General features: G+C 40.8%; 1 protein-coding gene across 2 annotated transcripts; it reads right to left on the reverse strand.

Annotated features, from left to right (window-relative positions):
• Positions 1–5,720: 5,720 nt before the first annotated feature.
• Positions 5,721–26,205, reverse strand: gucy1a2 (guanylate cyclase 1, soluble, alpha 2). 2 transcript variants are annotated; one of them, XM_037267836.1, is made up of 9 exons: positions 25,014–26,205; positions 21,315–21,376; positions 20,563–20,687; positions 19,517–20,442; positions 13,293–13,505; positions 12,438–12,710; positions 10,974–11,117; positions 8,353–8,507; positions 5,721–8,076 (listed from the first exon to the last, which is right to left on the reverse strand). In XM_037267836.1, exons 1-9 carry the CDS (start codon positions 25,323–25,325, stop codon positions 7,857–7,859), a joined length of 2,430 nt encoding a protein of 809 aa, XP_037123731.1. In that variant the 5' UTR covers positions 25,326–26,205; the 3' UTR covers positions 5,721–7,856. The 2 variants fall into 2 exon arrangements, with proteins under 2 accessions (XP_037123731.1, XP_037123732.1); XM_037267837.1 differs by having other exon boundaries at positions 19,517–20,406; positions 25,014–26,204.
• Between the last annotated feature and the right edge of the window lie 784 nt (positions 26,206–26,989).

The following is a 26,989-nucleotide window of genomic DNA, read 5'->3' on the forward strand; positions in this document are numbered from 1 at the left end:
GAACGCAATGAGTTGCAAATCTTTAGTCTACTTTTTTTCCTCCATGTTCAGACAATCTTTTAGGTCAGAGGCTGTATTCAAATGGGGATTACAGTCATGGCTCGGAAATCATTCAAGTCTGCAGACAGAGATGATTGTTTCTATTTATACACGAGAAGCTAAGTATGCAAATGCAGTCCTCTTTACTACCGTGAAAGGAACAGAGCTTGAAAACACACACAATTGAAGTCATTGCCTCCAGCTGGCCTGAATTAGTTTGCCTCTTGGCCATCTTAAATCTTGCAGTGGGGTCAGGTTGAAGTCACACTTGAGAGAAAGCATATTTAGTAGCCTCGGGTTTACAAGGCTTATCAGACGAGAGGAATCTTTTTTTTTTTAGATGTAATGGCAGGAGTTAATCAAAGAGGGGTAAATATTCCACCCTAGGCCTGCATGGGGTCTTTGCATAACTGTCATTTTTGTCATTATGCCTTCAAATATTGATATAATAACAAAACAAAATATTTGATTTTGTTTTAAATTTTGCACTTGTTTTTATTTTACGGAGCAGGGTGACATGCAAGGATGAGGTCTATTTTGAAACATGCAGGAGGCTTGTTTTTGCATGAAAGAAAAAAGAGAAAAAGAAGAGAAAAAACAAGAAACATTTGCTTTTCCAATCCATGTGTAACACAAACCCTGATAAGACAAAAACACACTGCGTGATACAAACCTTGGCCCTTTTTTTTTTTCATGTGAAACTGGGGCATCTACATCCAGCCAGCTGCACTAATGCAAAAGAAAAAAAATTATGAGTGTGTGACAGAGACCATGTGTGCACGCATTTGTGTGCGCATGTGCACCGAGGTAATCCAGTGCTGCCGGCAGAGGCAGAATGATCAGAAAGACAGGATGAAGAAATAATGTGGGAAAGGGCAAAAACGGAGCGTCACAGAGAAACCAAATACGTTGAGGATTAGACACAATAAAGGAGGAAATATGAGTACGATAAATAAAACAAAATACAGCCCACATGCAGAAGTATATATACAAATAGGTTAATTAAATGGAACATTGAAATTGATCGCAACAAGAGAGCAAGCAAGAGGGTAGGAACGTGAAAAGGAAGTTGGCTTCTCCTTTCACCGCTCGTCTGAACCTGCGTCAGTCCTCTTAATCAAAGTCACTGCTGCACATTCAAATGGTTGATTAGTGAAGAAACACATTGTCAATGGTCACAGCTAAAACACACAAGCATCCAGCTTTGCCCTGACACTTCATCTTATGGAAGCACAATGATGATGATGACAATGAGATGGATTTGTACCCTATTTTTTCATGTTGAATTAAAAGAAGCCTTGGGATTGTCCCAGTTAATTAACCAAAGGCTTGAAGGGAACAAACATTTTACATTCTGCTAAAGTCAAACACTGCACCTAATTAAAACTAACAAAAGACAACTGTCATACTCTATCTTGTGCAGTTTTAATTCAATTTTTTTAAGTGTAGGAGACACACAAACACCTGCCCCTCTCGCACGAACACCGATACACACTGATTCATTATTAAAAGGCTATCCATCACTGCGCACATGCAGCGCATACACGCACATTGATTTGTTTGGACCAAATGAATGTCCTGCGGGAGCTAATGCAACACCACAGTGAGTGAAGCATTCACTTAGGAAAGATGAGATCTTCTAACTTCATTTTGGTGGGGATGTGAAAGATAGACCCTTTTGCTTGTGATGTAACAAAAAGGGAAATATGTTAATGATAAGAATCAGAAATTTAACTCAGTGTAATATTAATCATCAAAGTGTTTGAAACATTTAACTCAAAGTTTGGCTACACTGAGAAGGTTCTACACAAGGAATGGGACTTACCATCATGGGAAATATTTGCGTTTGATGTTGTCAATGGAAAGTTTTGTAATTGGAAGCAAATTTTCTCACTGCTTCAATAACATGTTTCCATCTACGTGTCAGACCAGCGGTTATCAAAACATGGACAAAATTGTCTCCATGCAGGCAAAAGTTTGTTCTGTAGAGAAACTTTCTGTAGCGTGCAAACACACAAAACACATTCCTTGCTTGACTTGCCGCTAAAGGTTGAAAAATTATCAAAACATCAATACGTTCCCATCACTTTCTTCTGAGGCGGGTGGTTAGATACACATAGATACATGCACAATTGCACAAATAGACACACGCACACAAACACACATAAGCAAAGTGCTGTTAGCTTGTTTTTGCAGCTGAACGAGGAAGACCAATAGAGCAAGTTCACAAAAGTCAGAAGTCAAACAGGCCAGGGGAATGTTTACTGCTCGAGCATATTTAAATTTCAAGTTTACAATCTTGTGCAGCATGAAAGTGTGTGTGTACGTGTGTGTGTGTTTGCCGCTGTGTACAAAGATGAATTTGTGCAAAGGGAGCGATAAAGAGCAGGGAACCAGAATAGATAGAAGGGTAAAACATTCCAATCCATCCATTTTCCGTAACGCTTATCTTCCCTCATCGGGGGTCACGGCGGGTGAGCTGCAGTCTATCCCTTCTGACTTTGGTCAAAAGCTGGTGTACGCTCTTGACAGTTTCACTGCTGTCATTTCCCCACTTTAATCATTGCACTTCATAATTCAAGACCAAATCTTGGACTATTAAGTAGTTTTGAAATGCTGGACTTAAGTATCTCTGCTGGAGAGAACAACTTGTTCCTTGACACCCTTGGATGCCGAATTCTGTGAAATCGCCCTGAGAGAGTTTTGCTAATTAAGCTTTTTTATGACGTTGGGAAATGACTGCCGAACAATACATGTCATTCACACCCTGTGCTCAGACAAGAAAATACCAAAGGGCAAGTACAAACACATCACATGCACACTGTTTGCGCTAATAATAGATTAATCTAATAATTAATCTAAAATGATTAGATTCTAGAGCAATAGGAGGCGAAATGAGTAACTAATGGGAGCGTTGTAACGAAGTTAAAGGATGTTCCAGGAAGCGCAAAGGCACATGCACATGCAGAGTTTCCTTTTCAGATGCTTGTAGATGCCTTGAAGGAGCCACGTTTGCTGCTGTTAACGTTTACATCCAAATGAGAGACAAGTCACAAGATCTCAAGCATAGACTGGACAAATCTCTCACAGAATAAAACCGCCATTTGTCACTCAGGAGAGATTGTAAAGCCAAATCAAATGTAGCAGTGATGTTTGTAGTAGTGTGTTTTGGGTAATGCCTTTGTCGAAGACTACTCAGGATTTTGCCATGGGAGACCATGAAGAAAAAAAGACAACAAACAAAGCATCATTTTAACTGTTATTAAGACGATTGAAAGCCAACTTTACATTCAGACAAAAAAAAGATAAAGGAAGATGTTTTCAAAGAGCAATGTCAAAAATCCCGCAAAGGGCATCCTACTCACCCAGCCCTGCAAGGTCTCCTCCACAATCTTTTAATTTGCATGGATCAACTCTAATCCCCAATCCTGCTCATCTCTTTTCCACCCAGGCAACCCTGATGGAAAATATCAGTGCCAGGGAGGACATGTGGATTATCGCTCTTCTGATACCAACTCGTCGTCCGCACTTGCACGATGGGGCAACGTGGGACTCAACCATACACGTGCGCCTATGGAGAAATTAAGTCAACAGCAAACCAATCAACAACCAAAAAAATGCTGAGAAAAAAGTGATCAACGTACCTGCTGAGGCTTGGAGGGGACGAGTGAAATGGAGTGTGCTGAGTGATGGCAGTGATGTATTAGAGGGCGACCGTGAGAGACTGATTTATTGAAGACCGAGGAATGAGACATGTGGCTGTGTACATGCGTGTGCTGACACAACCTGCTAGCTTAAGATATATGGTAGCTACATCACTGCAACGCTGTCAAGTATAAGAGAGATGGTCTATCATTCATTCATTCAAGGCTGACAAACACATCGCAAGGAGCAGGCACCCACAAAAAAATGATTATCGCAATGTGTTACATAAGGCAACATAATCACGATTAAGCCTCCCAGGAGAAAGTAGACACATTGACTTCCTCTACATATTTAAATTGTGGTTCCAAAGGCTGTCTAAACTTATCTGACTTTTTTTTTTTTATTATTCCTTGTCTTTGTTCGGTTCACGGTGAGCTGGAGCCTAAGTCACATGGTACAATTTAAGTATGTTTATGTGACCAAATATGGTTATCACTCATGGATTGAACAACATCCAACTCCTCTTGATTTTTCATCTTCCAAAGATATTTTGGACAGGCGGGTGAACTTGAACCGAAATTGTGGGCCAGGATCTTTCTCAAGTCCGACAATAGTAACCTTTGATCATTCAAATTTCCCACAGTAAGTCTTCCCAGATTAGCGGAAACTTTGAAAGGATGAACATTTTATCTGTGGCTAAATGAGTTTTATAAGGACATTAATCTTAAAACAATGTTTCTCAATAACAATGACTTGTTTTTGTAGTCAACAAGAGAAATTCTCACAGCCTGGCGTTCTTCGGTGAACACACATCACACCCAGTGATCACAAAGCGTCTCCTCTCCGCATGCGGCCACAAGTAAAGACTGCATAATTCATGGCCATGCAGAGTAGTCCAGCACACACACACACACTACACACACACATACGCACTCCTCTCGGCAGACAGTCAAGATGTTTCTCCTGTCAGTGGTACCATTATTCAGCCCTGCTTCATTTGGCTAATATGACAGGCACCGTGTGTAAATTGCATGACCTTTGTTTGCCCATTTATTGCCACCTTTGTTTGTGTGTGCGTGTGTGTGTTATTGTGTGTGTAATTACCATTAGCACATTAGAGCGTGCAATGTTATGCCACAACCCATAGTCAGTGGCCTGTGAAGTTGAGACCATTCATGTAAAATATTCAAACCTCACATTGCCAATTAGTGTAATGGGGACGTATTTGCATAAAAGGGTTGAGGGGGCATAAATAAAGGGATGCACGAAACAACTGTGCAAAGTTGAGGGATGAACAGCGATGACACACAAGGATTATATTTTGCTTCTGTTTTGAAATGTGTTGCTGTTGCCGTACAGCAAGGAGGCTTTGGGTTCAAATGCTGACTCTGGCCTAGTCTGGGTGGAGTTTTATTTGTTCACTCCATTTTAAAAAGACAATGTTAAACTTCATTTTAGCTTCATCAAGTAGAACAAGTCAATCTGTCCACCCAGCCAATTAATTTTCCTTGTTCTTATTTGCGTCATGGGTCGAACGAAGCATGTTCAAGGTGATATTGAGTAAGAGGCACCACTGGCTTCAAACATTAAATCTCTATCTGTTCAGTCAAGATGATTGGAAAAATTTAAGGTTTTATATGTACAAGTTATATTATTCATGCAACCAAGCAGCATTTTTGTGTTCTTCTGGGAGAGGTTTTGTCTACTCCAAGCCTGTGCTGTAAAAGCCAAATGCTGTTTGAATAGTAATAAAACAAAAGTAGAGCAATACTGACTGTTATCTTGCATGAACAACGAAGCTACACTGAACTCATAAAGAGGTTCGTACTCATGCACACTTTGAAACACATTTGTCTTTTCACGTCTACATTTGCATGTTACATAACACATTCATTGTTCCAATTATTTTTCAGTGGATGTCTGTATGGATCACCCCTAAACGTACAGAACATCCTTCAGATGATCTATTGAGATGAGAGGATTGTGGCACCTGTTGGAGGTTGAGTTCAACATAATAACAGCCGGAGTCATTTTGCTTCTTGTTAAACACACTTGGTGTTTTATTTACATATGTTAAGACAAGAAAATGTGCCCTTAATGTCAGTCATACAGCTTTTATGGAACTGTTTTCTGGTACACACATGGTTCATGTTCAGCCTTGGTACAAAACTAAATCATAGTAATATTACTATAAAGTAAGACATCCAGAGATCCATCAACCAAACTGCAATGTTTCCCTGGATATCGTTGGGGTCTTGCAAAGCAAAATTTTAAAATCTGAGATGAGATCGTTTTAGTACTGTAGTGAAATGGGATTGATACTATCTAAAACACAACAAACAAAAATAGTCCATGTACATGATGTTGGCCTAGGTGAATACGATTTTATTATGAATCTATGAAAAATAATAAATGTTTTATTCCATTTTTGTTTGATAAATTTCAGGGTGAGCTATTTCTGCTGTTGTAAAACATTGCTTTACTTTTTGTACAATGTAACAATGAAACAATGTGCAGTCATAAAAAGTTTCAGTCATTTTAAAACTCAAGAAACAATTTTTTTTATCATGAATTTTGCAACCAATTCAATTGTGATTTTGTTTTAACTGTTGAAAAGATTTTTGGTTACAGTTGGCTACCATACCTTCTTGACTTGACCCAACGTCTCCAGTCGAGTTGTTGATGTTTATTGCCTGTGTGCATCTGCGGCACAATATGCAGACTGCAATTTAAAGAAACAGCCCAAGATGAGTAAGACAAAGCAAAGCGGACCAACATTCTCGATGTAGAATATCGAAAGACATGAGTAGCTGTCTATTTTTTAGAGAAGATTTAGAATGGATGTCAAGTGTGAATCATTTACTCTAACCACACATTAGGCAGAATTTCCAATCATCAATTTGACTATGATGCGAGTACCTGGAGTATAAGGCCGACTATTCAAAAAGAAAATCCAAATATGCATTGAGTTCACCAGTGTTACATATCCATGTTAAACAACCAATAATAATGTCATCAAAAATACACTTAACAAAAGATTGAGCATCTAAAATTATTTCAATTAAGTATCTGTTAGTGAGCTACACTGACTCATTTGGAAGGCCTGAGATTTCAAGTATGTAGCAGGAAAATGAATAGCAAAGAGTAGAATCCTAATCAGGTAAATAAAAACAATTTCTGCAAATGTGTTGCATATGCTATGTGTACTGTATATGCGCTAAACTGCATCATGTGTATGATTGGTACAACCAGACGTTATAAATAAATGCAATTTGAAATATTTGGAACCTATGAAGTGCACTTTATTGTTTTGATATTTTATTTCTCTCCTCTCATCACTCAAATGAATTGCCGCCACTATTCGGTGCCTTCATTGGTGTTGTGGCTCACTCGAGGGCTCTCATATTTCAGAATCTTTATTGGAGAAGAGAGGGTGGAAACACCAAAATGTCAAGGGGGAAAAAAAAGTTGAGGACAAGTGCGTCAATGTGCGGCTTTCCCCCCCTCAGATATTTGAAATTAATCCATCCTGCATGTTTTTTTTTTTATACTTTTTTGTTGTTGTAGTCCTGATTTGAGCAGAAAAGGCACTGAGCTGAGAATTACTTTCAAACTGACACTTTTGAACATATTACCTGCAATGAAATGGCTGGATTGTTGTAGATTGCAGTTTGCTGTGAGTTAGAAGCAGAAAAAGGCTCTAGTTCTAGCATTTTTTGGCATTGTTATTTTTCCTATTATCAGCTTTTTTTTTTTTTTTCTCAGAACTATCCCCTCGTTGCTTTTTGTCTGTCTCTCGTCTGCCACAACTGTTCCTCGGAGGTGGGGGGGGGTTGCCGTTGTAATGCACAATATTAATGGAACGTAGGACATGAATTCGGTCATTTGGAAGGGATGGAAGGAGGTGTGTGTTGTGTAAAAGTTCTTCGTGTGACACAAAAGACTGCTGAGGAGAGCTCTATGTCATGAGTGGCTCAGAAGCTAAACACCCTCATTTTTCTCCACTAAATGATCCAAAGTAGGATTCATCTGCGACAAAAATCATTTCTTGTATGTTCTTCCATCCCGCAGCACTGAGCCCAGGTTGTCATTTGCATATCCACAATGTGTGTTATTGGGCGTCCTGTCAGCTGCACGGGTTCGATTCTGGTCTCCCGCATCCTTTATGATACCTACAAACTGGTTTCTCTTAGAAACATGGTCCCGATGCTGTAGGAGACTTTCCTCATAGAGGCCGGGGGAGCGGAGCGAGAGCTGGTCAATGATGCATGGCTGTGAGACGTTCCCGCCTCCAGGAAATAACAGGTTCCTGGGATCTCTTTGGGGAAATTCTCAGGGAGCTCCAGGTGCGAACGAGGGATGAAGGAAAATGATCGGTCATCTTTAAGCAGCCTGAGAAAAGAAAAGAAAATAACGCATCATGAGTTTGGACTGAAAGGCCAAATGTGTGTCAGACCCTCAAAAGTACTTCTGTATTACTTTCATTATATTTTTTCACATTTTTTTAGGCGTATCCTCAGTTGTGGAAAAATAACACTCCACTATTACACCGAATAAATATTGTGAAGTATTAGTTAAGTTTTGTGAAATTATTTGTATGACAAACTGTTGTATAAAATGTGTAGAAAAAAAACAACAACACACATTCCATATGAGCATTCCACTTACTGGTAGGTTGTAGGGCTGACATTTATACACCTTGGATGACTCCCTGATTCAAATTTGCTAGCCAGGGTCACATTGTTCCCAAATAGGCAATACCTCGGCATTTTAACTCCAACCACACCAGCCAGGACGGAGCCTGTGTGGATGCCAATTCTCAGCTAGGGAGACAACAACAAAAAGACAACAGTGAATCTTCTGTGCTTTAGTTTACTTTGCTAGAATTGGAATTGAAACAACAATTCAGTTGACAGTTAAATAAATTGCTGTAGCGAAATTATATTTTATTATTATGTTTTGTTTTATATACTTAATTAAAAGATGAGCCTTAGGTGGTTTTATAGTAACTAACATTGCTGACGGCGGTTAACTGTTGGACGTGTGCTGTCAATAACATCAAACGGTTCATCTTTTGGTTTCACAATAAAATCTTTACTCCAAGCAAAGGTATAAAAATTGAGACAATGTAGAAGCAACATTTATAGCACACGTATAAGCAGAAATGAACCAAACTAATTCTAAAGCCAAAGCCACTCTCCATAAAAGCTTCAGGTTCCACACAGATTACGCATTACTATGCCAAAAGTACAAAATGAAATTGTAATATGAAATATGGTTAAACAGATTAGATGATGGATGAAATGACGTCGAGTGACGCGCACTTGCATGGTACGTTAATTCACATATATTCAGTTCACAGTTGCCAGTTGACAGATGTCCATAATTTACATGCTATTTATGACACATTTGTCCTGAAAATTGTGTTGCAACTCCAGATTTTAGTAGCCTTAAGGCATTCAACCTATATACTGCTGTAGTCAAAAAAGGTTATTACGTACTCCATTCCCACAGCATTTGAAATATTATCTTCAATAAAAATTGAACGCATCTTTCCCTCGAGGACTAACTCACATATGGTGAACAGACAGGATAAGCCAAGGAAGCCAGGAGATTCCAACTGATCAACTAGAGCATCTCATCACCGTGGAAACCCACGCTACTGTCTGCATGCCAGCACAGTGCAAGGTAGTCATGGCAACAGCAGGGGATGGGGGTAGTGAGGCAGAAAGGACAGCGAAAGATAGACCAGGAGACAAAATAGATAGAGGGAGAAATCAACCTCATCAGACCATTAGATAGCAAACCACTGAAAGTGTGCAACTTGATTTAGAGCTGTAAACAAAAAAAGACAGGAACTTGAGACTCAATATAAATATGAGATAAACTATTCTGCTCAGATGCGGCCCAATAAAAATACTTTTGAATGCATGTTAACAGTCAGAAGACTTACAACTAACAATAGACCTGTTTGTTTGGACAATGTGAGCTGGAGAAGGCCTGACAGGTTTTAATATGAAAAATATATTCTTGGATTAACAGTTACTCAGACACTCATACACTTGCACAATGAATCCAATACATTAGGCCTCTGTGTGTCGTTCCCTGTAGATCTAGTTCTTCCCAAATCACACTCTCTCTCAATCGTTCCACCACTCAATCTTTTTTTCCTCCCTCTAAGGTCTCATGCTAGTTTGCACAAAAGTGCAATATTGGCTGGAGTTGAGTGCTCTCACTGAACAGCATTTATCAAGTGTTATGGCCATAACAGCCCTTTTGGACCAACAGGAGGGGAATTGGACAATGGCAAGCACAAGGGAGGGGCCAAAAAGGAAAACAAAATCAGGGAGGAAATAAGCTGTCACAAAAAATTACGGAGGAGTTAGTTAGTTAGTTAGTTAGTTAGTTAGTTAGTTAGTTAGTTAGTTAGTTAGTTAGTTAGTTAGTTGGTTAGTTGGTTAGTTGGTTAGTTAGTTAGTTAGTTAGTTAGAATGGAAGGAGACAACAAGGGAGATGCACAGAGGAAGAAATTGGAAGAGCGAGCTTGCAGGCCAAAAGCGCTTGGCAAGGCCTTTCTATTTTGAGACAAATGGAAAGCACAGAGAACCTCTGTGCTGTCTGTTAATCAGCAATTATGTTACTGCTTTGCTCGGACACGCTGTTTCAGTGTCATCATTTTGATAGTCATTGTACTTTTCAAATTCAAATTGGTTTTGAGCAGAAGCATCAGATACCTAAAATATTATGAGGATATGGCTGTTTAACAATACAAGAGTTTACATTTTTTGTAGCAACTTCCATTTTACTCAAAGTCTAATTGTATCCTCCCACTCAGTATAAAACATGAGAGAGGCAGAAAAGGCATTGTTACTTTGTCACGAAGCAGATCCGGGCAATTGTTGCTTTTTCTGTGCTTCTGTTTTTTTTTTTTTCAGGGCTGTTTTGACTTTAATTAAAATGGTAGTTTGAAAGAATGTGGAAAGTACAATGTGTCTTGTGACAGGGGAGGCCAGGCCATTCTTAGGTGGTTACCACACATTCAAATGACACAAACGCATCGTGAACAGCTGGCTAATCCATAAAAAAGTAAAACAAGATTAGGCTGGTTGGCACAACAATCTGTAATACCTTAAATTAATATATAGACATCTTAAAGAATAATTCCAGCAAAACGTTTCTTATTAAATGTCTGTGGTAATGTTTGGTAAATTGTGTGATCATTTCCGTTTTAAATTGTAAAAGTTTGCATAATCATGGTGAGGAAGTGCGCTTACTATAACCAAACTCACCTTAATAGGCTTTCCATCAGGTGTGAGCACTTCTTCGGAAAGCTCCATCATCTTCAGAGCCATGTGTGCGATGGGCTTTGCATGACTGTCGACCTTCTTGTGAAGACCTCCTGCCACGCAATATGCATCACCTATGGTCTCTATCTGTGGGGGGAAATGAAGTCAGCTTTTATTTTACAAAGATGGACTTGAATTTTGCACGCTGACAACAAAGCGCTTTTGATTACTAGCGTTGAGCTGTTCATGATAAATAGAAAAATGTCTGAAAATAATCATTTTAGAAAAAGGCTCCAGGAAATAATGTAGGAAACAACTGGTACGACAGTTTATTTTTGTTTTATTCACCTAATTTTTACTTGTCATTTTATGTTTTAGGAGTCACTGTGCCACTGGAACTGATGGTCTTTGTTTTTCCATTTGTCCCTTTAAATATAATAAGAAGGCCATACATTTTACAGTCCAAGGATTTTTCCATTTTTGATTGTTGCATTGATTGAAATAGCAACGGAAATGTATTTCCCAAAAGTTCAATTTGCACAAGGCTTCTTACTTCAATATTAAAATATCAGGTTTTCTTCTTAGCATGAATCCAACTGCAATAGAGTCTCTCTGTTTTAGTGACGGCCATCATATCATGTATTACGTCTTTAAGTCAAACTTGCGTGGCTTGAACAAACAGGATGGAGAATACGACAAGGGAAAAAAACCAGGAGAAAAGGCAGGGCCGAGAGACAAACGGCTCTCATTTAAGCGTTCCAGCGGTTAAGTCATTTGGACAGTAACCATGACGATGTCAATATACAGCTGCCTCAATTTCCTCACTCTGTCCACCTATGTTTGTGTTCTCTTTTATACATTCACATTCTTCTTCCCTGCCCACATACGTCCAGCACATTTAATCACAGCAGTTTAAGATTCTCAGAAAGGAGGAATGTGTGAAAATAAAAAGAGATATAGTACCACATAAATGAAAGGGGGGAGGGACATGGACAACAACAACAACCTGTTTAAATAGTAGAAATCGTACAAAATAAAAGCCGAACAAGAGCCCCCTTACACAATTGCCTTCAGCATCCCGAAAAAAAACAAAAAAACAAGCAGCACCTTTCACACTGCCAGTAAAAGCAGGCATTTTTCCAGCTTTTTTCTGTGTCACTGTTTTGTATAAACAACACCAACAGAGGATGGGGGTGCATTTTCTGGCTTGGGGTAATCCACAATGCCAGGATAGGGGTGTGAAGTTTAACTCTGACATACATTTCTCCACTCCTGTTGTGTAAGAAGCAATTGTGAGCACTACACGATGGTGCTGAAGCTGTCACGCATGATTATCAGATTGTAGCTTGCTATATCAATGTGATGCTTCAATTGTTTGAGTCTGTGTGAAAGAAGCTAGTGTTTTTATGGCTTACCCAAACAAACCCTGTCCACCCAATATGCATGCATCCATTTTTGTCAACTTACCTTATAAACATCGAGAATCCCACACTGGTAGTCAAAGCGAGTGTACAGCTCGTTGAGCATGGAGATGACCTGCATTGGCGTGCACTGTGCGCACACAGCGGTGAAGCCCACGATGTCGGAAAACAGCATGGTGACGTCATCGAATTTGCGAGCGGGCACCGGTTGACCTTGCCACAGTTTCTGCGCCACATCGCCTGGAAATATGGAATCGAGGAGATCCACGGTTCTTCTCTTTTCCTCCTCCAATGCCTGGTGAGTGCGCTCTAATGTGGCCTAAAAGAGGAGGGTGAGGAGGAAAGAGATTAAGCGTTGAGCTCGGATGAAGACGTTTTTGACAGCAATGCTGGGATGTGGGAAGAATGCACCGGATGAAAACAAAAACAAAGAACAGCTGAATGTAAGATATACTATGTATTTTTTGGTGTGAAGCTGTGTGTATCTGCATGTGATGATTTGTGTCTGTGGGCGGGCTCCTCCGAGTCTGTCTGATGTAGTGTGCTACCACTGTTCATCTTGAGTGAAATACATCTATTTTTGAGAGTGGCCCGGGGGAGTAGTAGCAGCAAGAGATGATGCACAGAGCAGATGCGTGGATTGGGTCAGGACCCAGTGACTTGCTCGTGGATGCTTTGAAAGCAAATTATAAGAGCAAATCCCAGGGGTTTTGTTCGATCCAGTCAGTCTGGCAATGTTGAGATTTGACTCATCAGTGGAAGTGATGCAACAGGTTTACTAGATTTGCTCAAGTGAGAGATGCCTGACTGGAACCTTATGGATTCTAAACTGATATTAGTATTTTAATTGTAGTTATTAACATACTAAACACTTGAGCCGGCTTGACATGAAACAACCTACCTTGAGTTTGTCCATCCTCTTTTTGAGGCCATCCTGAGCTTTGGCCTGCTCCCCCACCAAGATGACGTCCCGCTTGGCATCGTGGATTGGGATATCTGACAAGTAGAGGCCCCGGCCCATGAGCTCCTCCAATTTGTCAACACGTGGTGAGCCCAGGAACATCAAAGAGCACGACTCTGGCACATGGATCATCTGACCCTTGAGCTCCATGACCTGGCCATTAAAGAAGATACATATGAATGAAAATCTATGTGATAAACATCAAATTGCACAACCTATAATTTCATGATTTGATGTATTGTATTTTTTTGTGCCCAATGTTGTACAACAAAGATAGCAACATGATTAACTAAGGCTTAATGTATAATGGATGTCAGCTTGTGTGGGAGGGGGCGGGAGCTTTTAAAAAGTGGGTAAACTGATGTCCTACTTAAACCTACATATGTCCATCTAAATGTCCTCAAACCAAACTATGAGGCAAGAGCTTGTTAACAGATGAATCTCATAGGAAACAAATGTGCCGCTTGGCTACAGATAAGTTTCTGGTGCATTGTCATAAATGCTTCTTGACAAAGCATAACACTTGTTCCCAGCAGTGCGACGGAAATGGGCAGGATGGCAAATCATCTCATGAGATGAAAAGAATACTCGTAAAGACAAGGTGCAAACTGCAGTACGTTGACCTTTCGCCTCCACATTTTGACTGGTCCCCCCCCTGTTTATTTCTTCTGTCTACTCTCTCTATCTTCACCTGCTTCTTACACACACACACGCATGCACGCACACACATGGTACGTACACTTTAAACACTGCCCGCATCCTCTCTCTGTTACTCTCCATAGTGTCAGACAGATTATTCCGCCAGTGAGCACACTGCAGCCCTATTTTATTTATAGCGCAAGGCTCTCCTCTGTCTGCATAATACATACAGTCTGCATTACACACACAACACCATATTTTGCTACACACTAACACACAATCACCAGTGAGATGTCTCTTTTCCAACAAACGGCAACATTAAAAAACATATGCATCCGTATGCATGCAAGGTTGAGACTCTGGAGTTCAGAATAAAAGCGGGCGCCCTGAAACACAACAGATGATTCGTGTGAACTGCGGCTTGATGAGAGACTCAGCATATCGCACGTATAGGTGAATGGATACATGGCAGACGGGGTTTCTCTTCAAAGAACATTGGCTGACAGTTACATAAGCTACAAAATGCAGGCAGGCATATCATAGTCTTGAATACATTTACGCTACAAATTTAGTTTCTACTCAGTCAAAAGGACAGCAAGGTAGGGTCAGCACACAGATTCCAAGTGTTAGAACAATTCCACACATTTCAAATCCAAACTACAGTTTTTTTCCCTTCAATGTAGGCCAGACAATCAAAAATCACGTCTACAAAGAGATGCTGCATGGTTTGCGTCGTTCCCATGTCCGTCTTGCTGAATGTCATCACAAAGATTGTAATTCAAAATCAGATGAAAAGCAGGACAGCAGTGAACAAATATGCTTTTAACAACTGCTTAAGTTGCCGTTGCGTCCTTTCAATTTTCATCAAATATGATAAGAGAAAAGCTCAGACATGCTGGCTTGATGTTTGGTTTTGATCAGTGAAAAGGAACAGCATGGTAGATATTTATTTCTATTCCCATCACAACAGGGCTTCGAGAACGTGTTTGATGTTTTCATTGGTTTGATGAGCCAATTAGAAGCTAAAGTGTGGAATGTATACTTTGAAAGATTTCTAAATAAGTACACTTGCCTGAAATTACGATCACACAATGTCCTCGACGGCAAGAAGTACAAGACTACAAAGAGTAAAAAGAAAAGCTCGCGCAGAAACACACTAACAGCATGCATAAAGTCCCAGATGAAAGGAGCCGAGCATGTTCTTTAAAGTGTCAAAACATGCTGGACATAAAGTGTTATGTCTCTGTACCTTTTACTCAGTGACCTTGTTTGTTTCTTTATCACAAACAAACACACTGCGCATCCAGCGACACACTCATCTGCACACTTCTCTGGAGGATTTGTGTTGGTCTGCCTGAGCATCTGTTTAACTCAGCAGTCTGTCCTGCTTGTGCTTACATCACACACAGAGGAGATTGGAAGATGGAAGCAGGAAAGGAAAATACAAGCAGAGAGATGAGAGTTGGCTGAATAACTAAATCCGGACAATGTAACAAATGGGCGTAGAGCTATAAGATAATGGGAAAATGTTATATGCAAAGAGATTTTGCAATACCGGGAATATTAATAACATGACAAAACATGACAAATGAAAATAAATGATCCCCACCAGAGATGCTGATTATTATATCTAGTAATGTTAGCAGATAGTTAGGGATACATTTTGAGGTGAATTCGAAATCCAATTGAAGAAAAAGACCCAATTTCAAATTGCTCAGGTTTTAACGGACAATCCTACCAATTCTGAAAATCCCAGGCAGATTTGATGGATACGGCAACACACTGATTAATGAGGATACCATTTTCTCAAATGCTTTTAACCGGCAAGAATTTACACATATCTTGTGCTGATAGTCTTAGTGCGCAATCTGAGTCTGCCTTCCACCCACATTGTACATGTGGAAATATAAAGATGCTAATAATAATAATAATAAGAATAAGAATAATATGTTAAATTATAGACTTGTGCAATGATTCAGAGGATTCAATGCACACTGTTGTCATATTTCTGAAGCAAATAAGATGTCGGTGGAGCTCCGAACCTGTTTCCTTGCGCCTCCATCAAATTCACCAAAAATGTTACACGAGGCTCCTGGTTGACTCCAGTGTACAGTAGCTGTAAGACCAGAACTTAAAAGCAAGAAATGGTTGGAAATGGAAAGGTTGAATGAAGTCTGGTCAGGTGAAAAGAAAGAGCAAGTCAAAGCAAGAAGCTGACACACTAAAAATGTAAGATGGGCAAAAAAGTGAAATGGCGAAAGACAGATATGCGAAGGTAATGGATCGCCTTTTGTGAACAGACGCTGGCATGTCAACAGACTCTTATTTGCATGAACAAGCAGTGAGCAGCAAATAGTCAAGCCTCTCTCGTATGTCTTTCTGTCACACACACACACACACACACACACACACACACACACACACACACACACACATGCATGAGCACACAAACAAAAGATTTTATCTTGCCAGTGATGCCTATATTGTACTGTAGTCTTACAACAATAGTCAAACAAATTTTGCATTTACTAAGGGGTTTCATATTCAAATAACATGCTTTAAAACACCAATGTGGCAAGTGATTAATTAGTAATTCATGAGGATGTCATTTTCTCAAATGCGTTTAACTGGCAAGAATTTACTCACGTCTTGAAGGTTCTATAAAGTTTTCGGAGTCTTTGAAATAAATAAATGGAAGGGTGTTGTGAAGGACGCTTATGAAAGAAAAAAATCTTCAATACTATCAATTGGAAGCAGAGGCTGAAATGAAAACCTGAAACGCAAAAGTCGGCCAGGTAGAAGTTGGATGTCGGGGATCCAGTGCGTCAACTACTGTAAGACTGACGAAGGACCTGAGTATTTGTGGATAACGTCGAGGGCAGGCCATCAAGGAGATGTCAAGGATGCTAGACAGGAGTAGCCAGTGATTATGCCTTGTTGTGTCTTGTGTATGTAATAATATGAGGAGCTGATTAAACAGTTATGTGATTTCACAGTCGTAACGACAACCCGAGGCAAATTGTAACTACAGTGTAGCTCGTGACAAAAATGATTCTTTTTTCTTAACTCATATGCATTTGAATCACTTTTGGAACCCGTTTTATTTATTTAATAATGGTGATCCAACGAGAATTGTGTCCATGCTGAGTGCAAATCTCGATCGGAAAAAAAGATTAGGGTATGTTATTTATTTGCCCATGTACATACAGTACCTCAAGATACTCTACAGTAGAATGAATTTTTAAATAATCTCTTACAAAACAAATCTGTGGCACGCTGTTGTGCCATTGCAACGCTGTGGCATGTATTTGACCTCTGTGTAGTCTTCCACCCCAGGCCGTCTTGTGTTAACTACTATACGCTAAGTAGAGGCAGAAAGAGGTGGGATTTGACCTTTACAGTAGGGCTTTGGATGTCTTGCATAGCCAATGTCCCTGGGAAGTCAAACTGAAAAAGCACTACACACACACATACGCACACACACAAGGTGCAGCATTCAGGGAGTGTCGGAGTCTTTACCTTGGCCTGTCGCCTTCTCTTGCTGCCCTTTCTCGTGAAAATGTCAACCCATCCCTCTTCTCTGTATTCTAGTTTCTTGCCTTGCTCATACAAGACGCGTTTAGCTACGCAAAGGGGAAACAATGTAAACTGCGAAAAGCATACAGCTGCTCATAGTTGACAGATTCAGGCTTAAAGCTCGGAAGTATCCATGCAGTGTGTGGGAGGACGGGAAGACAACGCATTTTTGGTCTGCCAATCATCTGATGAGAGTTACGTGTGCCCAACTGTATCCCTTTTATACTCCATTGTGATTATGTGATGGAATGAATTTTAAAAGAAAATATTTTATTCGGCTATCCAAGAGTGATATTATACCACTATTTACACAATGTATCGCTCGGATTTGTATAGCACTTTTCTTGTCACTCAACATGATCAAAATCAAATTATTTTCCAGAGGTTCTCAGAAGACATTGAGAGAAAGAGAAAACAACTCAATTGACCTATTTATAACCATTATAACTTCTGTTTGTCAATTATTAACTTATGCTTGCGTGTTATTCAAAACATTACCACTGTAGCCTTTTGGAATTAAATACTGTGTTGCAAAAGTTACTTAAGCCTACTTGGGGAGCACACTTCTTTCAAACAAAATAGACCAAAAAAATCTCTGCATCACAACATTGGATCACGTCAGTTTCAATGAAAATCAATCATCTAACTCAAAAACCGATGAAAGACTGTCGATGTTATTTTCAAGAAGTGTTAGACGCACCCTCTTATGATACGCAGGTTCAAAGACTTGTGTTGCTGCATTCGTATTGTGAAATTATACCCACACGCTCGCACAAAAGCACAACACTGATCAATCTCCGTGTCACTTCCGTTCACCACGAGGGCGTTTTGTTATGGTGGCTGACTGAACCAATCAATTGAGAACCAGATATAGCAAACAAAACGGATTGATTCATGTGTGGCCAGTGCTGCAAACCACCCACAACAGTCATGAGGGTGTAATACGTAACAGAATGACTTTCATTATAGAGCTCAATAGTTGCATTTCCCTTTGGGAAAATAAAGTGGTGTTGCTTGTCTATAGCGGCATATAAGATCACAGTCTTATCAGAGCAGATATTTTATTTATATTTATATTGTATATATATATTGTATATATCTAGTGTATATATCTAGTGTATATATATAGTGTGTGTATATACGTATATATATATATATATATATATATATATATATATATATATATATGTGTATATATATATATATATATATACACACACACATATATAGGTTCAATTCCACCTCCGGCCCTCCCTGTGTGGAGTTTGCATATTCTCCACGTGCCCGGTTTTCTCCGGGCACTCCGGTTTCCTCCCACATCCCAAAAACATGCTTGGTAGGCCGATTGAGCACTCCAAATTGTCCCTAGGTGTGAGTTAGTGCAAATGGTTGTTCGTCTCTGTGTGCCCTGCGATTGGCTGGCAACCGGTTCAGGGTGTCCCCGGCCTACTGCTTGATGACCGCTGGGATAGGCTCCAGCACGCCCGCGACCCCCGTGGGGACAAGCGGTATAGAAAATTGATGGAAGGATATATAATATCATCATGATAAACTTGAAAGGGCATGTCAACCCAAAAATGTTACAATCCAATGTTGCATGTGCCCCAACAAGACTAAACGAGGTATTCTGATTAACACTGCAGTTATGGAATAAATTATCGGCACCCCTCAAAGACCTCATAGATGGCAATCACCATGATTGGAGACGGGGAGGGAATTGGTAGGGGCCGGCAAGCAAGGCAGCTGACATTGTCACGACACCTGTTGCAGAGTTTAAGAAAATATGACCACTACATATACACTTCTACCGTACTTCTACTGTTGAACCTTTGTTAATGTGACAAAAAGAGTTTCTTAAGTTCTTTGGAAGAAGTGTGTAATGATAAACCATAATCCCATTATATTGTGAGCTGGATTCGAGTTAATCTAGAAATATTTGGTTATTTTACCTTTTCCTTGGTTCCTAGTTGTGTGGTATCTGGCCTTGTACGGATAGTAAAAGGAGACGCAAGCCTCAGTAGGATCCCCTGGAACGAAGGCTCCATCCTGGGTGAGATGATCTCAAAACAGTCCCTGAAGGAGAGACTCCGATGAGGCTCGATGCGAGCCTGCCGTCGCAATCCCTCACCCAGCTGCAAAAGTTCCATCCGAGGGCCGAGAACAAGGTGGAACGGAAAGGCACGGCAAAACGTGGCCAGGCCGATGCGTAAATCACTGGGGCTTGTTGAAAGAGAAATGGGGGCTTTCTTGGCATTTGGGAGGGAGTGGGAAGGACCAGTTTCCTGAATTTGGAAGGACACGCAAACCGTGGGAGCAGTGGTTGGAAAAGTTGAAGGTGGAGAGGGAGAGGAGGAGGGAGAGCCAGACGGGGATGCAGTCGGAGTTGGTGTGGCGGAATCACCATTGCTGTGATGCGCTTCTTCTTTGGGCAATAAAGGAGTCAGAGGGGACACTTCATCGACCTTCGCTTCAAAATGAAAAATCCGTCTGGAAACCGCTCTGATAAGCCCAGGCATGATCAAGCTCACCACAGGGGCCGGGTTAAAACAATGTAGGAGCAACAACTTCCGGCAGCCATCTTGTGCTCCTCGCTCCCCGGCTTTGTCCAATTTTACTCGACCCTTCACCTCCTCGTGAGGATCTTTGCACTGAAACGAGGGGCTTTCCGACGAGGCACGGCGACCCGTGGAGGTGCGAATGTGTTCCAAAATGGCATCAAAACCGTTAAAAAAGTCCTGGAGGTTGCCACCTACGGCCCTGAGCACGCGTTCGTTTTCTTCAAAGCACAGGCCGAAGAACTCCTCGCCAAAATGCTCGCGCAGTTCAAAGAATGGTACTCCTGAGAGCGAGAAGACACAAAACCAGGATCGGTTGTCTACAAAGGGGATTAGATACACGATCTGAAACCAGCCTGTTAATCATGCAGGAACTAAATTTGTAGGAAAATATGCTTTTTCGCTACTCATCTGGAAGAACATTTGTGATTGTAATTTACCAAGGATGGTGGCCATGTAATGTAGGATTTGAAGGACGTCCTCTTCTGAACCAGAATTTTCTAGAAATGGGCACTTCTCGTCTTTACTTTCCCTTTGCTGGTCCTCCTTACCAGAATCTTGATACCTGTGAGTAACCCAAAGACAAACAATGAGCGGAGCGGTTAAAAGTCATTTATTTAAATATGAGTCAAAACTGGAATGAAGGTGGAGTAGACGACTTGAATGCGACCAACATAGGTGCTGTCCGTTCATTCAGAGCTAGTCCATACCCTTTAGAACACGTGTCAAACTCAAGGCCCGGGGGCCAGATACGGCCCGCCACATCATTTTATGTGGCCTGCGAAGACAAATTGTGCATCAAATTCATGTGTCATTACTAGAATTGCAAATTGTCTTCACTTTTAATAACCAGTTTTTACTCGTCTGATTTGAAAATGAGTTATTTGTCAGTTTGTTTTGTAGCTTTTACTGTATATAATATGAGGTACTCATACATTTATTGGGTTGACAGTCATAATGGCCCTCCGAAAGAAGCTATGACTACAATGCGGCCCGCGAAAAAAATGAGTTTGACACCCCTGCTTTAGAAGAAAATGACGTAAGTGAAGGCCAAAATGAGCTGACTTTGTGTTTGTGTGCATGTGACAGTAGCAGGGAAAAGCCGTGAGGCAGCAAGTAGACAACACATGCAACAGAAAGCTGTTGCGCATAGCAACAGATGCCACTGACAAGACAAGCAGTAGCAATCTACCTGATCTCTTGTTGCCTGTAAAACTTCAGAGTCCTTTGCAGAGCCTCTTGAACAGTCTGTGTCTGAAAGAAGATGACACGGTTTTGGGTCCAGAACAATCTTTCGGCAATCTCATCCAGTGTGCTGCAATGCTTCTACCTAACTGCTAATCAGTTCTAGCTAGCGTGTATTTGTGTGTGTCCGCACAGCTGGTGTATTTTGCACATCTGACAGAATAGGTCTGAGAAGGCGGGTCCAATGTGATTATGTGTGATGCAGTTCAAATGCGAGGCTATAGTGACAATACTAGAACACAGTGTGCCAGCTGGAGAGGTCATTCAGAGGCCGCCGCACACTACGGACATTTACGGGAGTAATTTCAGCTGCGTGTGTGTATGGCGTTTGAGCATTTCAATATAAATACAGTAGATCATCATTTCACTGGCATGTTTATTGCCCACATATGTAAGTGCCCTCGTGAATATGCTTAGCAGTAGACCAATAACGGTCATGGTCCCAATGATGCATTTTAAGAATGTGTACACATTTGTAGAACCAAGCAAAAAATGACAAGTGTGTAGAACCAAGAATTTTGACAGAGAGGAGAGTTTGTCTTAAAATAGGATCAACAAAAGTCTAGTTCCCATGTTCTTTATCTGGTTCGACATTTCTCTCTGTTTGCGCTGTCTCTTTACATTGGGGAGGGGAGGGGGGTAATCCCACCATCACTCTTCTCCTGCTGCAGTCGCTACACTGCTGTACATGCAGTTACAATTACACAAACAATACAACCTCAAACTTCACAGTACAGTTTGGAAACCAAGTAAAACTTTTTTTTTTGGGGGGAATACACCTTTAAAGTTACAAGTTATCCGTTTAGGGGGGTAATCTATTGGAATTTGATTTGGCTCTTTATGGCTACCATGTGATGGTAAAGAGGGAAATTGTTACGATGGCCATAGAAATGGGAACATAGCATTGAAGCACATGTAAGCGCTAGCTTAACAATAATGTAAATAATGGCAGACACACCATATACTTTGTTTAAATGTGGAAAAAGAGTCACCTCCTGGCGACCATACACCATATAATGCACCACTAGACAAACTTGTTTCACACTTTTCTGCATTTGTGGCTAACATGCTGAGGCCTTGATCAGCGTCACGGATCACTGAGCTGATGAAACAAAGAGGGGAGACAGAGAAAATGAATGTTTGCTCACATGTAAAAGCGTGTGTGTGTGCGTGTGCGTGCGTGCGTGTGTGTGTGTGTGTCATTGCTTCTGGGTCAGCGTGGTCAGGGAGTGAAGACAGCCATAGAGAGCATGCTCTGTTCTGTCTGTCACGGTCCATTGCAGTCAACAACAGGGACTGCTGCTGCACGCAGCTACTGAGTATGCAAGCAGCAATGGTGTGTGAGAGAGAACAAAAAAGATAACTACAGGAGTGAGTGACTAAAATTGTTCATGAGCAACAAAGCAAAATAGAACGTGTCCCATTTGTACCTATACAGATTTAGTCGCATTTCCTCCAAAAAATTAACATTATACAGTTCCAGCACTCTCAGGCTCCCAACACTCCTGGAGCCATCCCTGAATTGTTATTCTTATTCTTTTTTGTTTTTTTTTTACCTCATAACACATGCTAATCGACCCTCTTTGAAAGGTTAAATCTAATAGAATAATGATGAGAGCTTTGAACAGCTACAGTCTACCCGGTTAAGTGTGTAGGTGTCCTTGAGAATATGGAACACTGAATGTCACACTCATTTGTATGACATTTCTACAGCTGGTGGAAATCTTTTGGAATAAGTATTAATTGTCGGTAAGTATTGCAAACAATTTGTCTTCTGCTATACCATCAAAAAGCAGTGATGTACATGTGTTGACTTCCAAATTGGAGCCGCTTATGTATTTTTTAAGTTTTTGATCCGGCAAAAGGATCGGAGGCAAATATTTACTGTGACACATATACAGGATGAGCAGGACAGGAATGGACCCCTACTACAATAACCATAATCATGTGTCCTACTTCTTCCGTCAGAATGTACTTAGACATGTATAAAAACACAGGTCAACCACATTATATAATAATCCGCCAGATGATTCAGGTTACTTGGGGTGAGGACTGAAGGGAGCCTAAAAAATACTGAGGACTGTATTGCTGGCCAGTGGCAGATGTAATGAGCTACATTTACAGGACTTCTTTAACTTTTTGGATAAATTGTACTTGTCAGAATTGCTTTCATGCCGCACACTTTTTACTTTTATCTAAATATTATAACACCCTTGTATATGGCCAGGGATGACACTGGGGTTCTTCACAGTGCTTTATGTAATCACAATGCTAGAGATAGTGGTGGGGAGGTGGGGGGTTACAGCCAATACTAATATCGATTGCTGTTGTCAATAGCACATTTTGGTCAGCAATGGCTTTATGTGGCCTTAAATATATTTTTGATGCTGGTGTCGTTATATTTTATATATTTTTTTCCAGCCCATTGTTTTATATATTTTATTTTTATTTCGTATTTTATTTTGAGTTTGACCCACAAAAGCGCACATGATATGGACTTTACCATGTGTTGTCATTTATGATGTTTCAGAAAAGTAATCCACCTGTTGCTTCAGTGTACTTTGTGTTTGAGAAGTTACAACATACAACACACTGACGATGAAAAAGTATTGCTATCACTTTGTTTTAATAAGTGTCAACCTATTTGGATTATGAACTTACCCTGTTTTTGACAAAGAAGTCTATTTTTACTGAACCAAGTCTGATCAGCTCAAATTCATGTTCCGAAATTAGCAACTGGAAATAATGTTCATCTAAATGATGCAATGCTTTCCTTTTATATATCATTGTGAATTTGTGAAAGCATGTTAGAAATGCCTTGGTACACATTGTCGCAAAGTAAACCGAATATTAACAGCTCCTATTTATTTATCACACAATACATTACTACATTTTATTATTACATGTTCAGTATATACCAACTAGAGTTTAGCTGCTAGACACAGGTGTTATGACATAAACAGTTGAAAAATGAATAATAATAACCAAATGTGCACTTTTGAGCTTTGTTTTATGAATGTCATTCTGTTGCATTTTCTAATTATTTTAGTATTTTTGCATATGCGACACACACCTCTCAAATAATCTAGCACAATTTACCTTTATTTAGATGCTACTTAATTAGATTAATGGATTTAGTGACAATAGTTCACAATGATCAGTACGGTAAAGTATGGTTGTAGATGGCCAAATGTAGCAGCAATGATGACCATATATGTTCTAAAGAAAAAAGTTCTGGGGGGGGGGGGGGGGGGGGGGACAAGAAACCGGACTTATTTTTTAAGAATTAAATAAATAAAAATTGTGCTAAAATGACAAATACGTTGTTGTGAGCTCAACTACTGTTTCAAACTGGACTGAATTTGTGAAGGGGTGACAACAATGATTCCCCCAGTGGGTAAAAAAATCCGTCGTTTTCTAGTTGCTGTCTTGAACTTTAGATAAACACACACATACACATATATATATATATATATATACATACATATATTTTGAATAGCATATATATATATAGTATAAATACCATATATATAGTATAAATACCATATATAGTATATAGTATAAATCTCAAACGCTTATAAAACCTAATATACCATCTGACAGGTCTAGTGGGGAAGTTCGTCGTTTGGTCTTATTAAGGCCTTACCGTGGGTGATGTTAGCCGCCTCAGGCTCTCGCCGAGCGAATCCAGGTTCACCCTTCTTCTCCGAGTCACCCTCTTGTGTGGCCCGCCGACTGCTGGCTGCTCCTCACCCGCCGGGCATGCGAGCCTTTCGGCGGGGCTGCGGCCGTTCCAGAGGAGCGGTCTGTGGATGGAGGAGAAGGGACATCCTCGGAGCTCCTCGGCCGCCTCCAGCCCGCCGTCTCCTCCGTCTCCCCCGGGGCTTTCGAGCCCGCAATCGGAACCCACCGAGCTGCTGAAAGACTCCGAGGAGATCTTGCGCGACGATGAGGACATGCTGGCGAGGAAAAGAACGGGGAAGATAGTGGCGGCTCTAGTGGTGAGGAGGAGGTGGAGGAGGAGGGGGAGGAGGATGAGGAGGAGGATGCTACAGCTGGGTCCGTGCCACGTCCACCTATATAGCGCGGATTCATCAGTTGGTGGCGGTGGTGATGGAGGTGGAGTAGGGGTGATGTGTGTTTGTCCTATTTTGTATGCATGATGTGTATGGTCAGGTGAGTCTACGTGTGCATAGGAGAGGATAAGGTGTGAAGGGGCGCGATTCAAAGGACAACCGAGGCACTCTCACACATTTACGTAAGAGGTTCAGCAGTAGCTTAAAAATTGTTCAAAAAAAAAAAAAAAGACCCCTTTTATTCCTAGAAAACTCTCGAGGGTTCCAGAAAGCGCGAGAGCAATAAATTTCAATATTTACTAATAAGCAGCGAGCTTTAATATGGTGGAACGTCCTATTTTTAAAAATCAGACGTCATATAGCGTCCTGTCCACCCCCCTCCTCCCCTCCCCCCCAAAAAGAAGTGAAACGTCGATAAAATCCTTCACATGTCGATCTACGGCCACGCCGGGTGATTCCGACGCGTTCCTATTCGGAAAACAACCAAATGTCGCAGCTCGTCTTCCCCACGCACTTGGAGAGAGAATCCCCCGCGCCCCTCAAATAAATCACAGAAGATGCGCTCTCTTAGTGCGAGCTGGCCCTTCGTCCCTTCTCCTCCTCTTCGTCTTCCTTCTATAGTCCCCTGCGACAGTGACGCTCCTGTCTGTAGAGCAAGCGTCCTCTCATGGTTCGTACATGTTCCACTCCTGCGTCGACTCGTTTCCACGGCCGTCGCTCGGAATGCGGCCAACGATGTGGCGAAAAGAAAAGTGGAGGTGGAGGGAACGCGCAAGAGGGGAGGGGGGGGGGGGGGTACTGACTACAAACCACCAATCAGGAAATCCACGCGCACATCTTCACAGACACCTGCAGATGCGCGTCAGGTCAGAGGATAGACTTTCGATCACTTGACACGACTTGTATAGAATGAACATTTAGCCCGTGGCAGCCATTTTACGATGCCACTTTTACTGAAAAAGTGCGCATTTCAGGCTTGGATCGCTGTCTGGAGTAATGAGATTAATGAGATCCTCTCAAAGAATACATTTCACTGTTTGTATCAACCATTCAGAGGTAAGGTTTACATTTAGCAGCAGATTTGTCCCAATGGGCTTTGCTTTCATTTCTGATGGCGGTTCTGACATGATGCGGACAAATAGTTAAGTAGCACTTAGAAATATACCTTAAATTCTTACAGGTGAAATGTGTGTGTGGCACTTTTCCCAGATTTATTGGTACAGTGGTATTCCATTCCAGGTGGAATGTTCGACGCAGAGACAGAAAATCATGTGAAAATGTCACGTAAAAATCAATGTTAGTTAGTTATGATTAGAGATTGGCAACCTAAATTGGTTGCAAGTGGCTTCATTCCTTCTGTCTGCCATGTTGGAAGTCCAAATTGGGAGGATAAACTAGACCTGTAAAGAATACACACCATAGTGTTCATTTTTGTACAGTGAGCTATTTTATGACTTCTAATCTCCTTGTAAACAACTCTGATCTACATACAGTTCAAATATCTCTTACCGCCTAACTTAAAGACAAGCAGAAATTAAACTGAGAT

This window comes from Syngnathus acus, chromosome 13, assembly GCF_901709675.1.
Source record: "Syngnathus acus chromosome 13, fSynAcu1.2, whole genome shotgun sequence".
NCBI lineage: Eukaryota > Metazoa > Chordata > Actinopteri > Syngnathiformes > Syngnathidae > Syngnathus > Syngnathus acus.

Bases quoted from the DNA above. Each gene is read 5' to 3' on its own strand.
- gucy1a2 (XM_037267836.1), bottom strand. From the start codon at position 25,325: ATGTCCTCATCGTCGCGCAAGATCTCCTCGGAGTCTTTCAGCAGCTCG. The intron at 13,506-19,516 runs GTAAAATAACCA...TTTAATGGCCAG, and splicing joins AACTAGGAACCAAGGAAAAG to GTCATGGAGCTCAAGGGTCA. The intron at 12,711-13,292 runs GTAGGTTGTTTC...CTCCTCTTTTAG, and splicing joins AGAGGATGGACAAACTCAAG to GCCACATTAGAGCGCACTCA.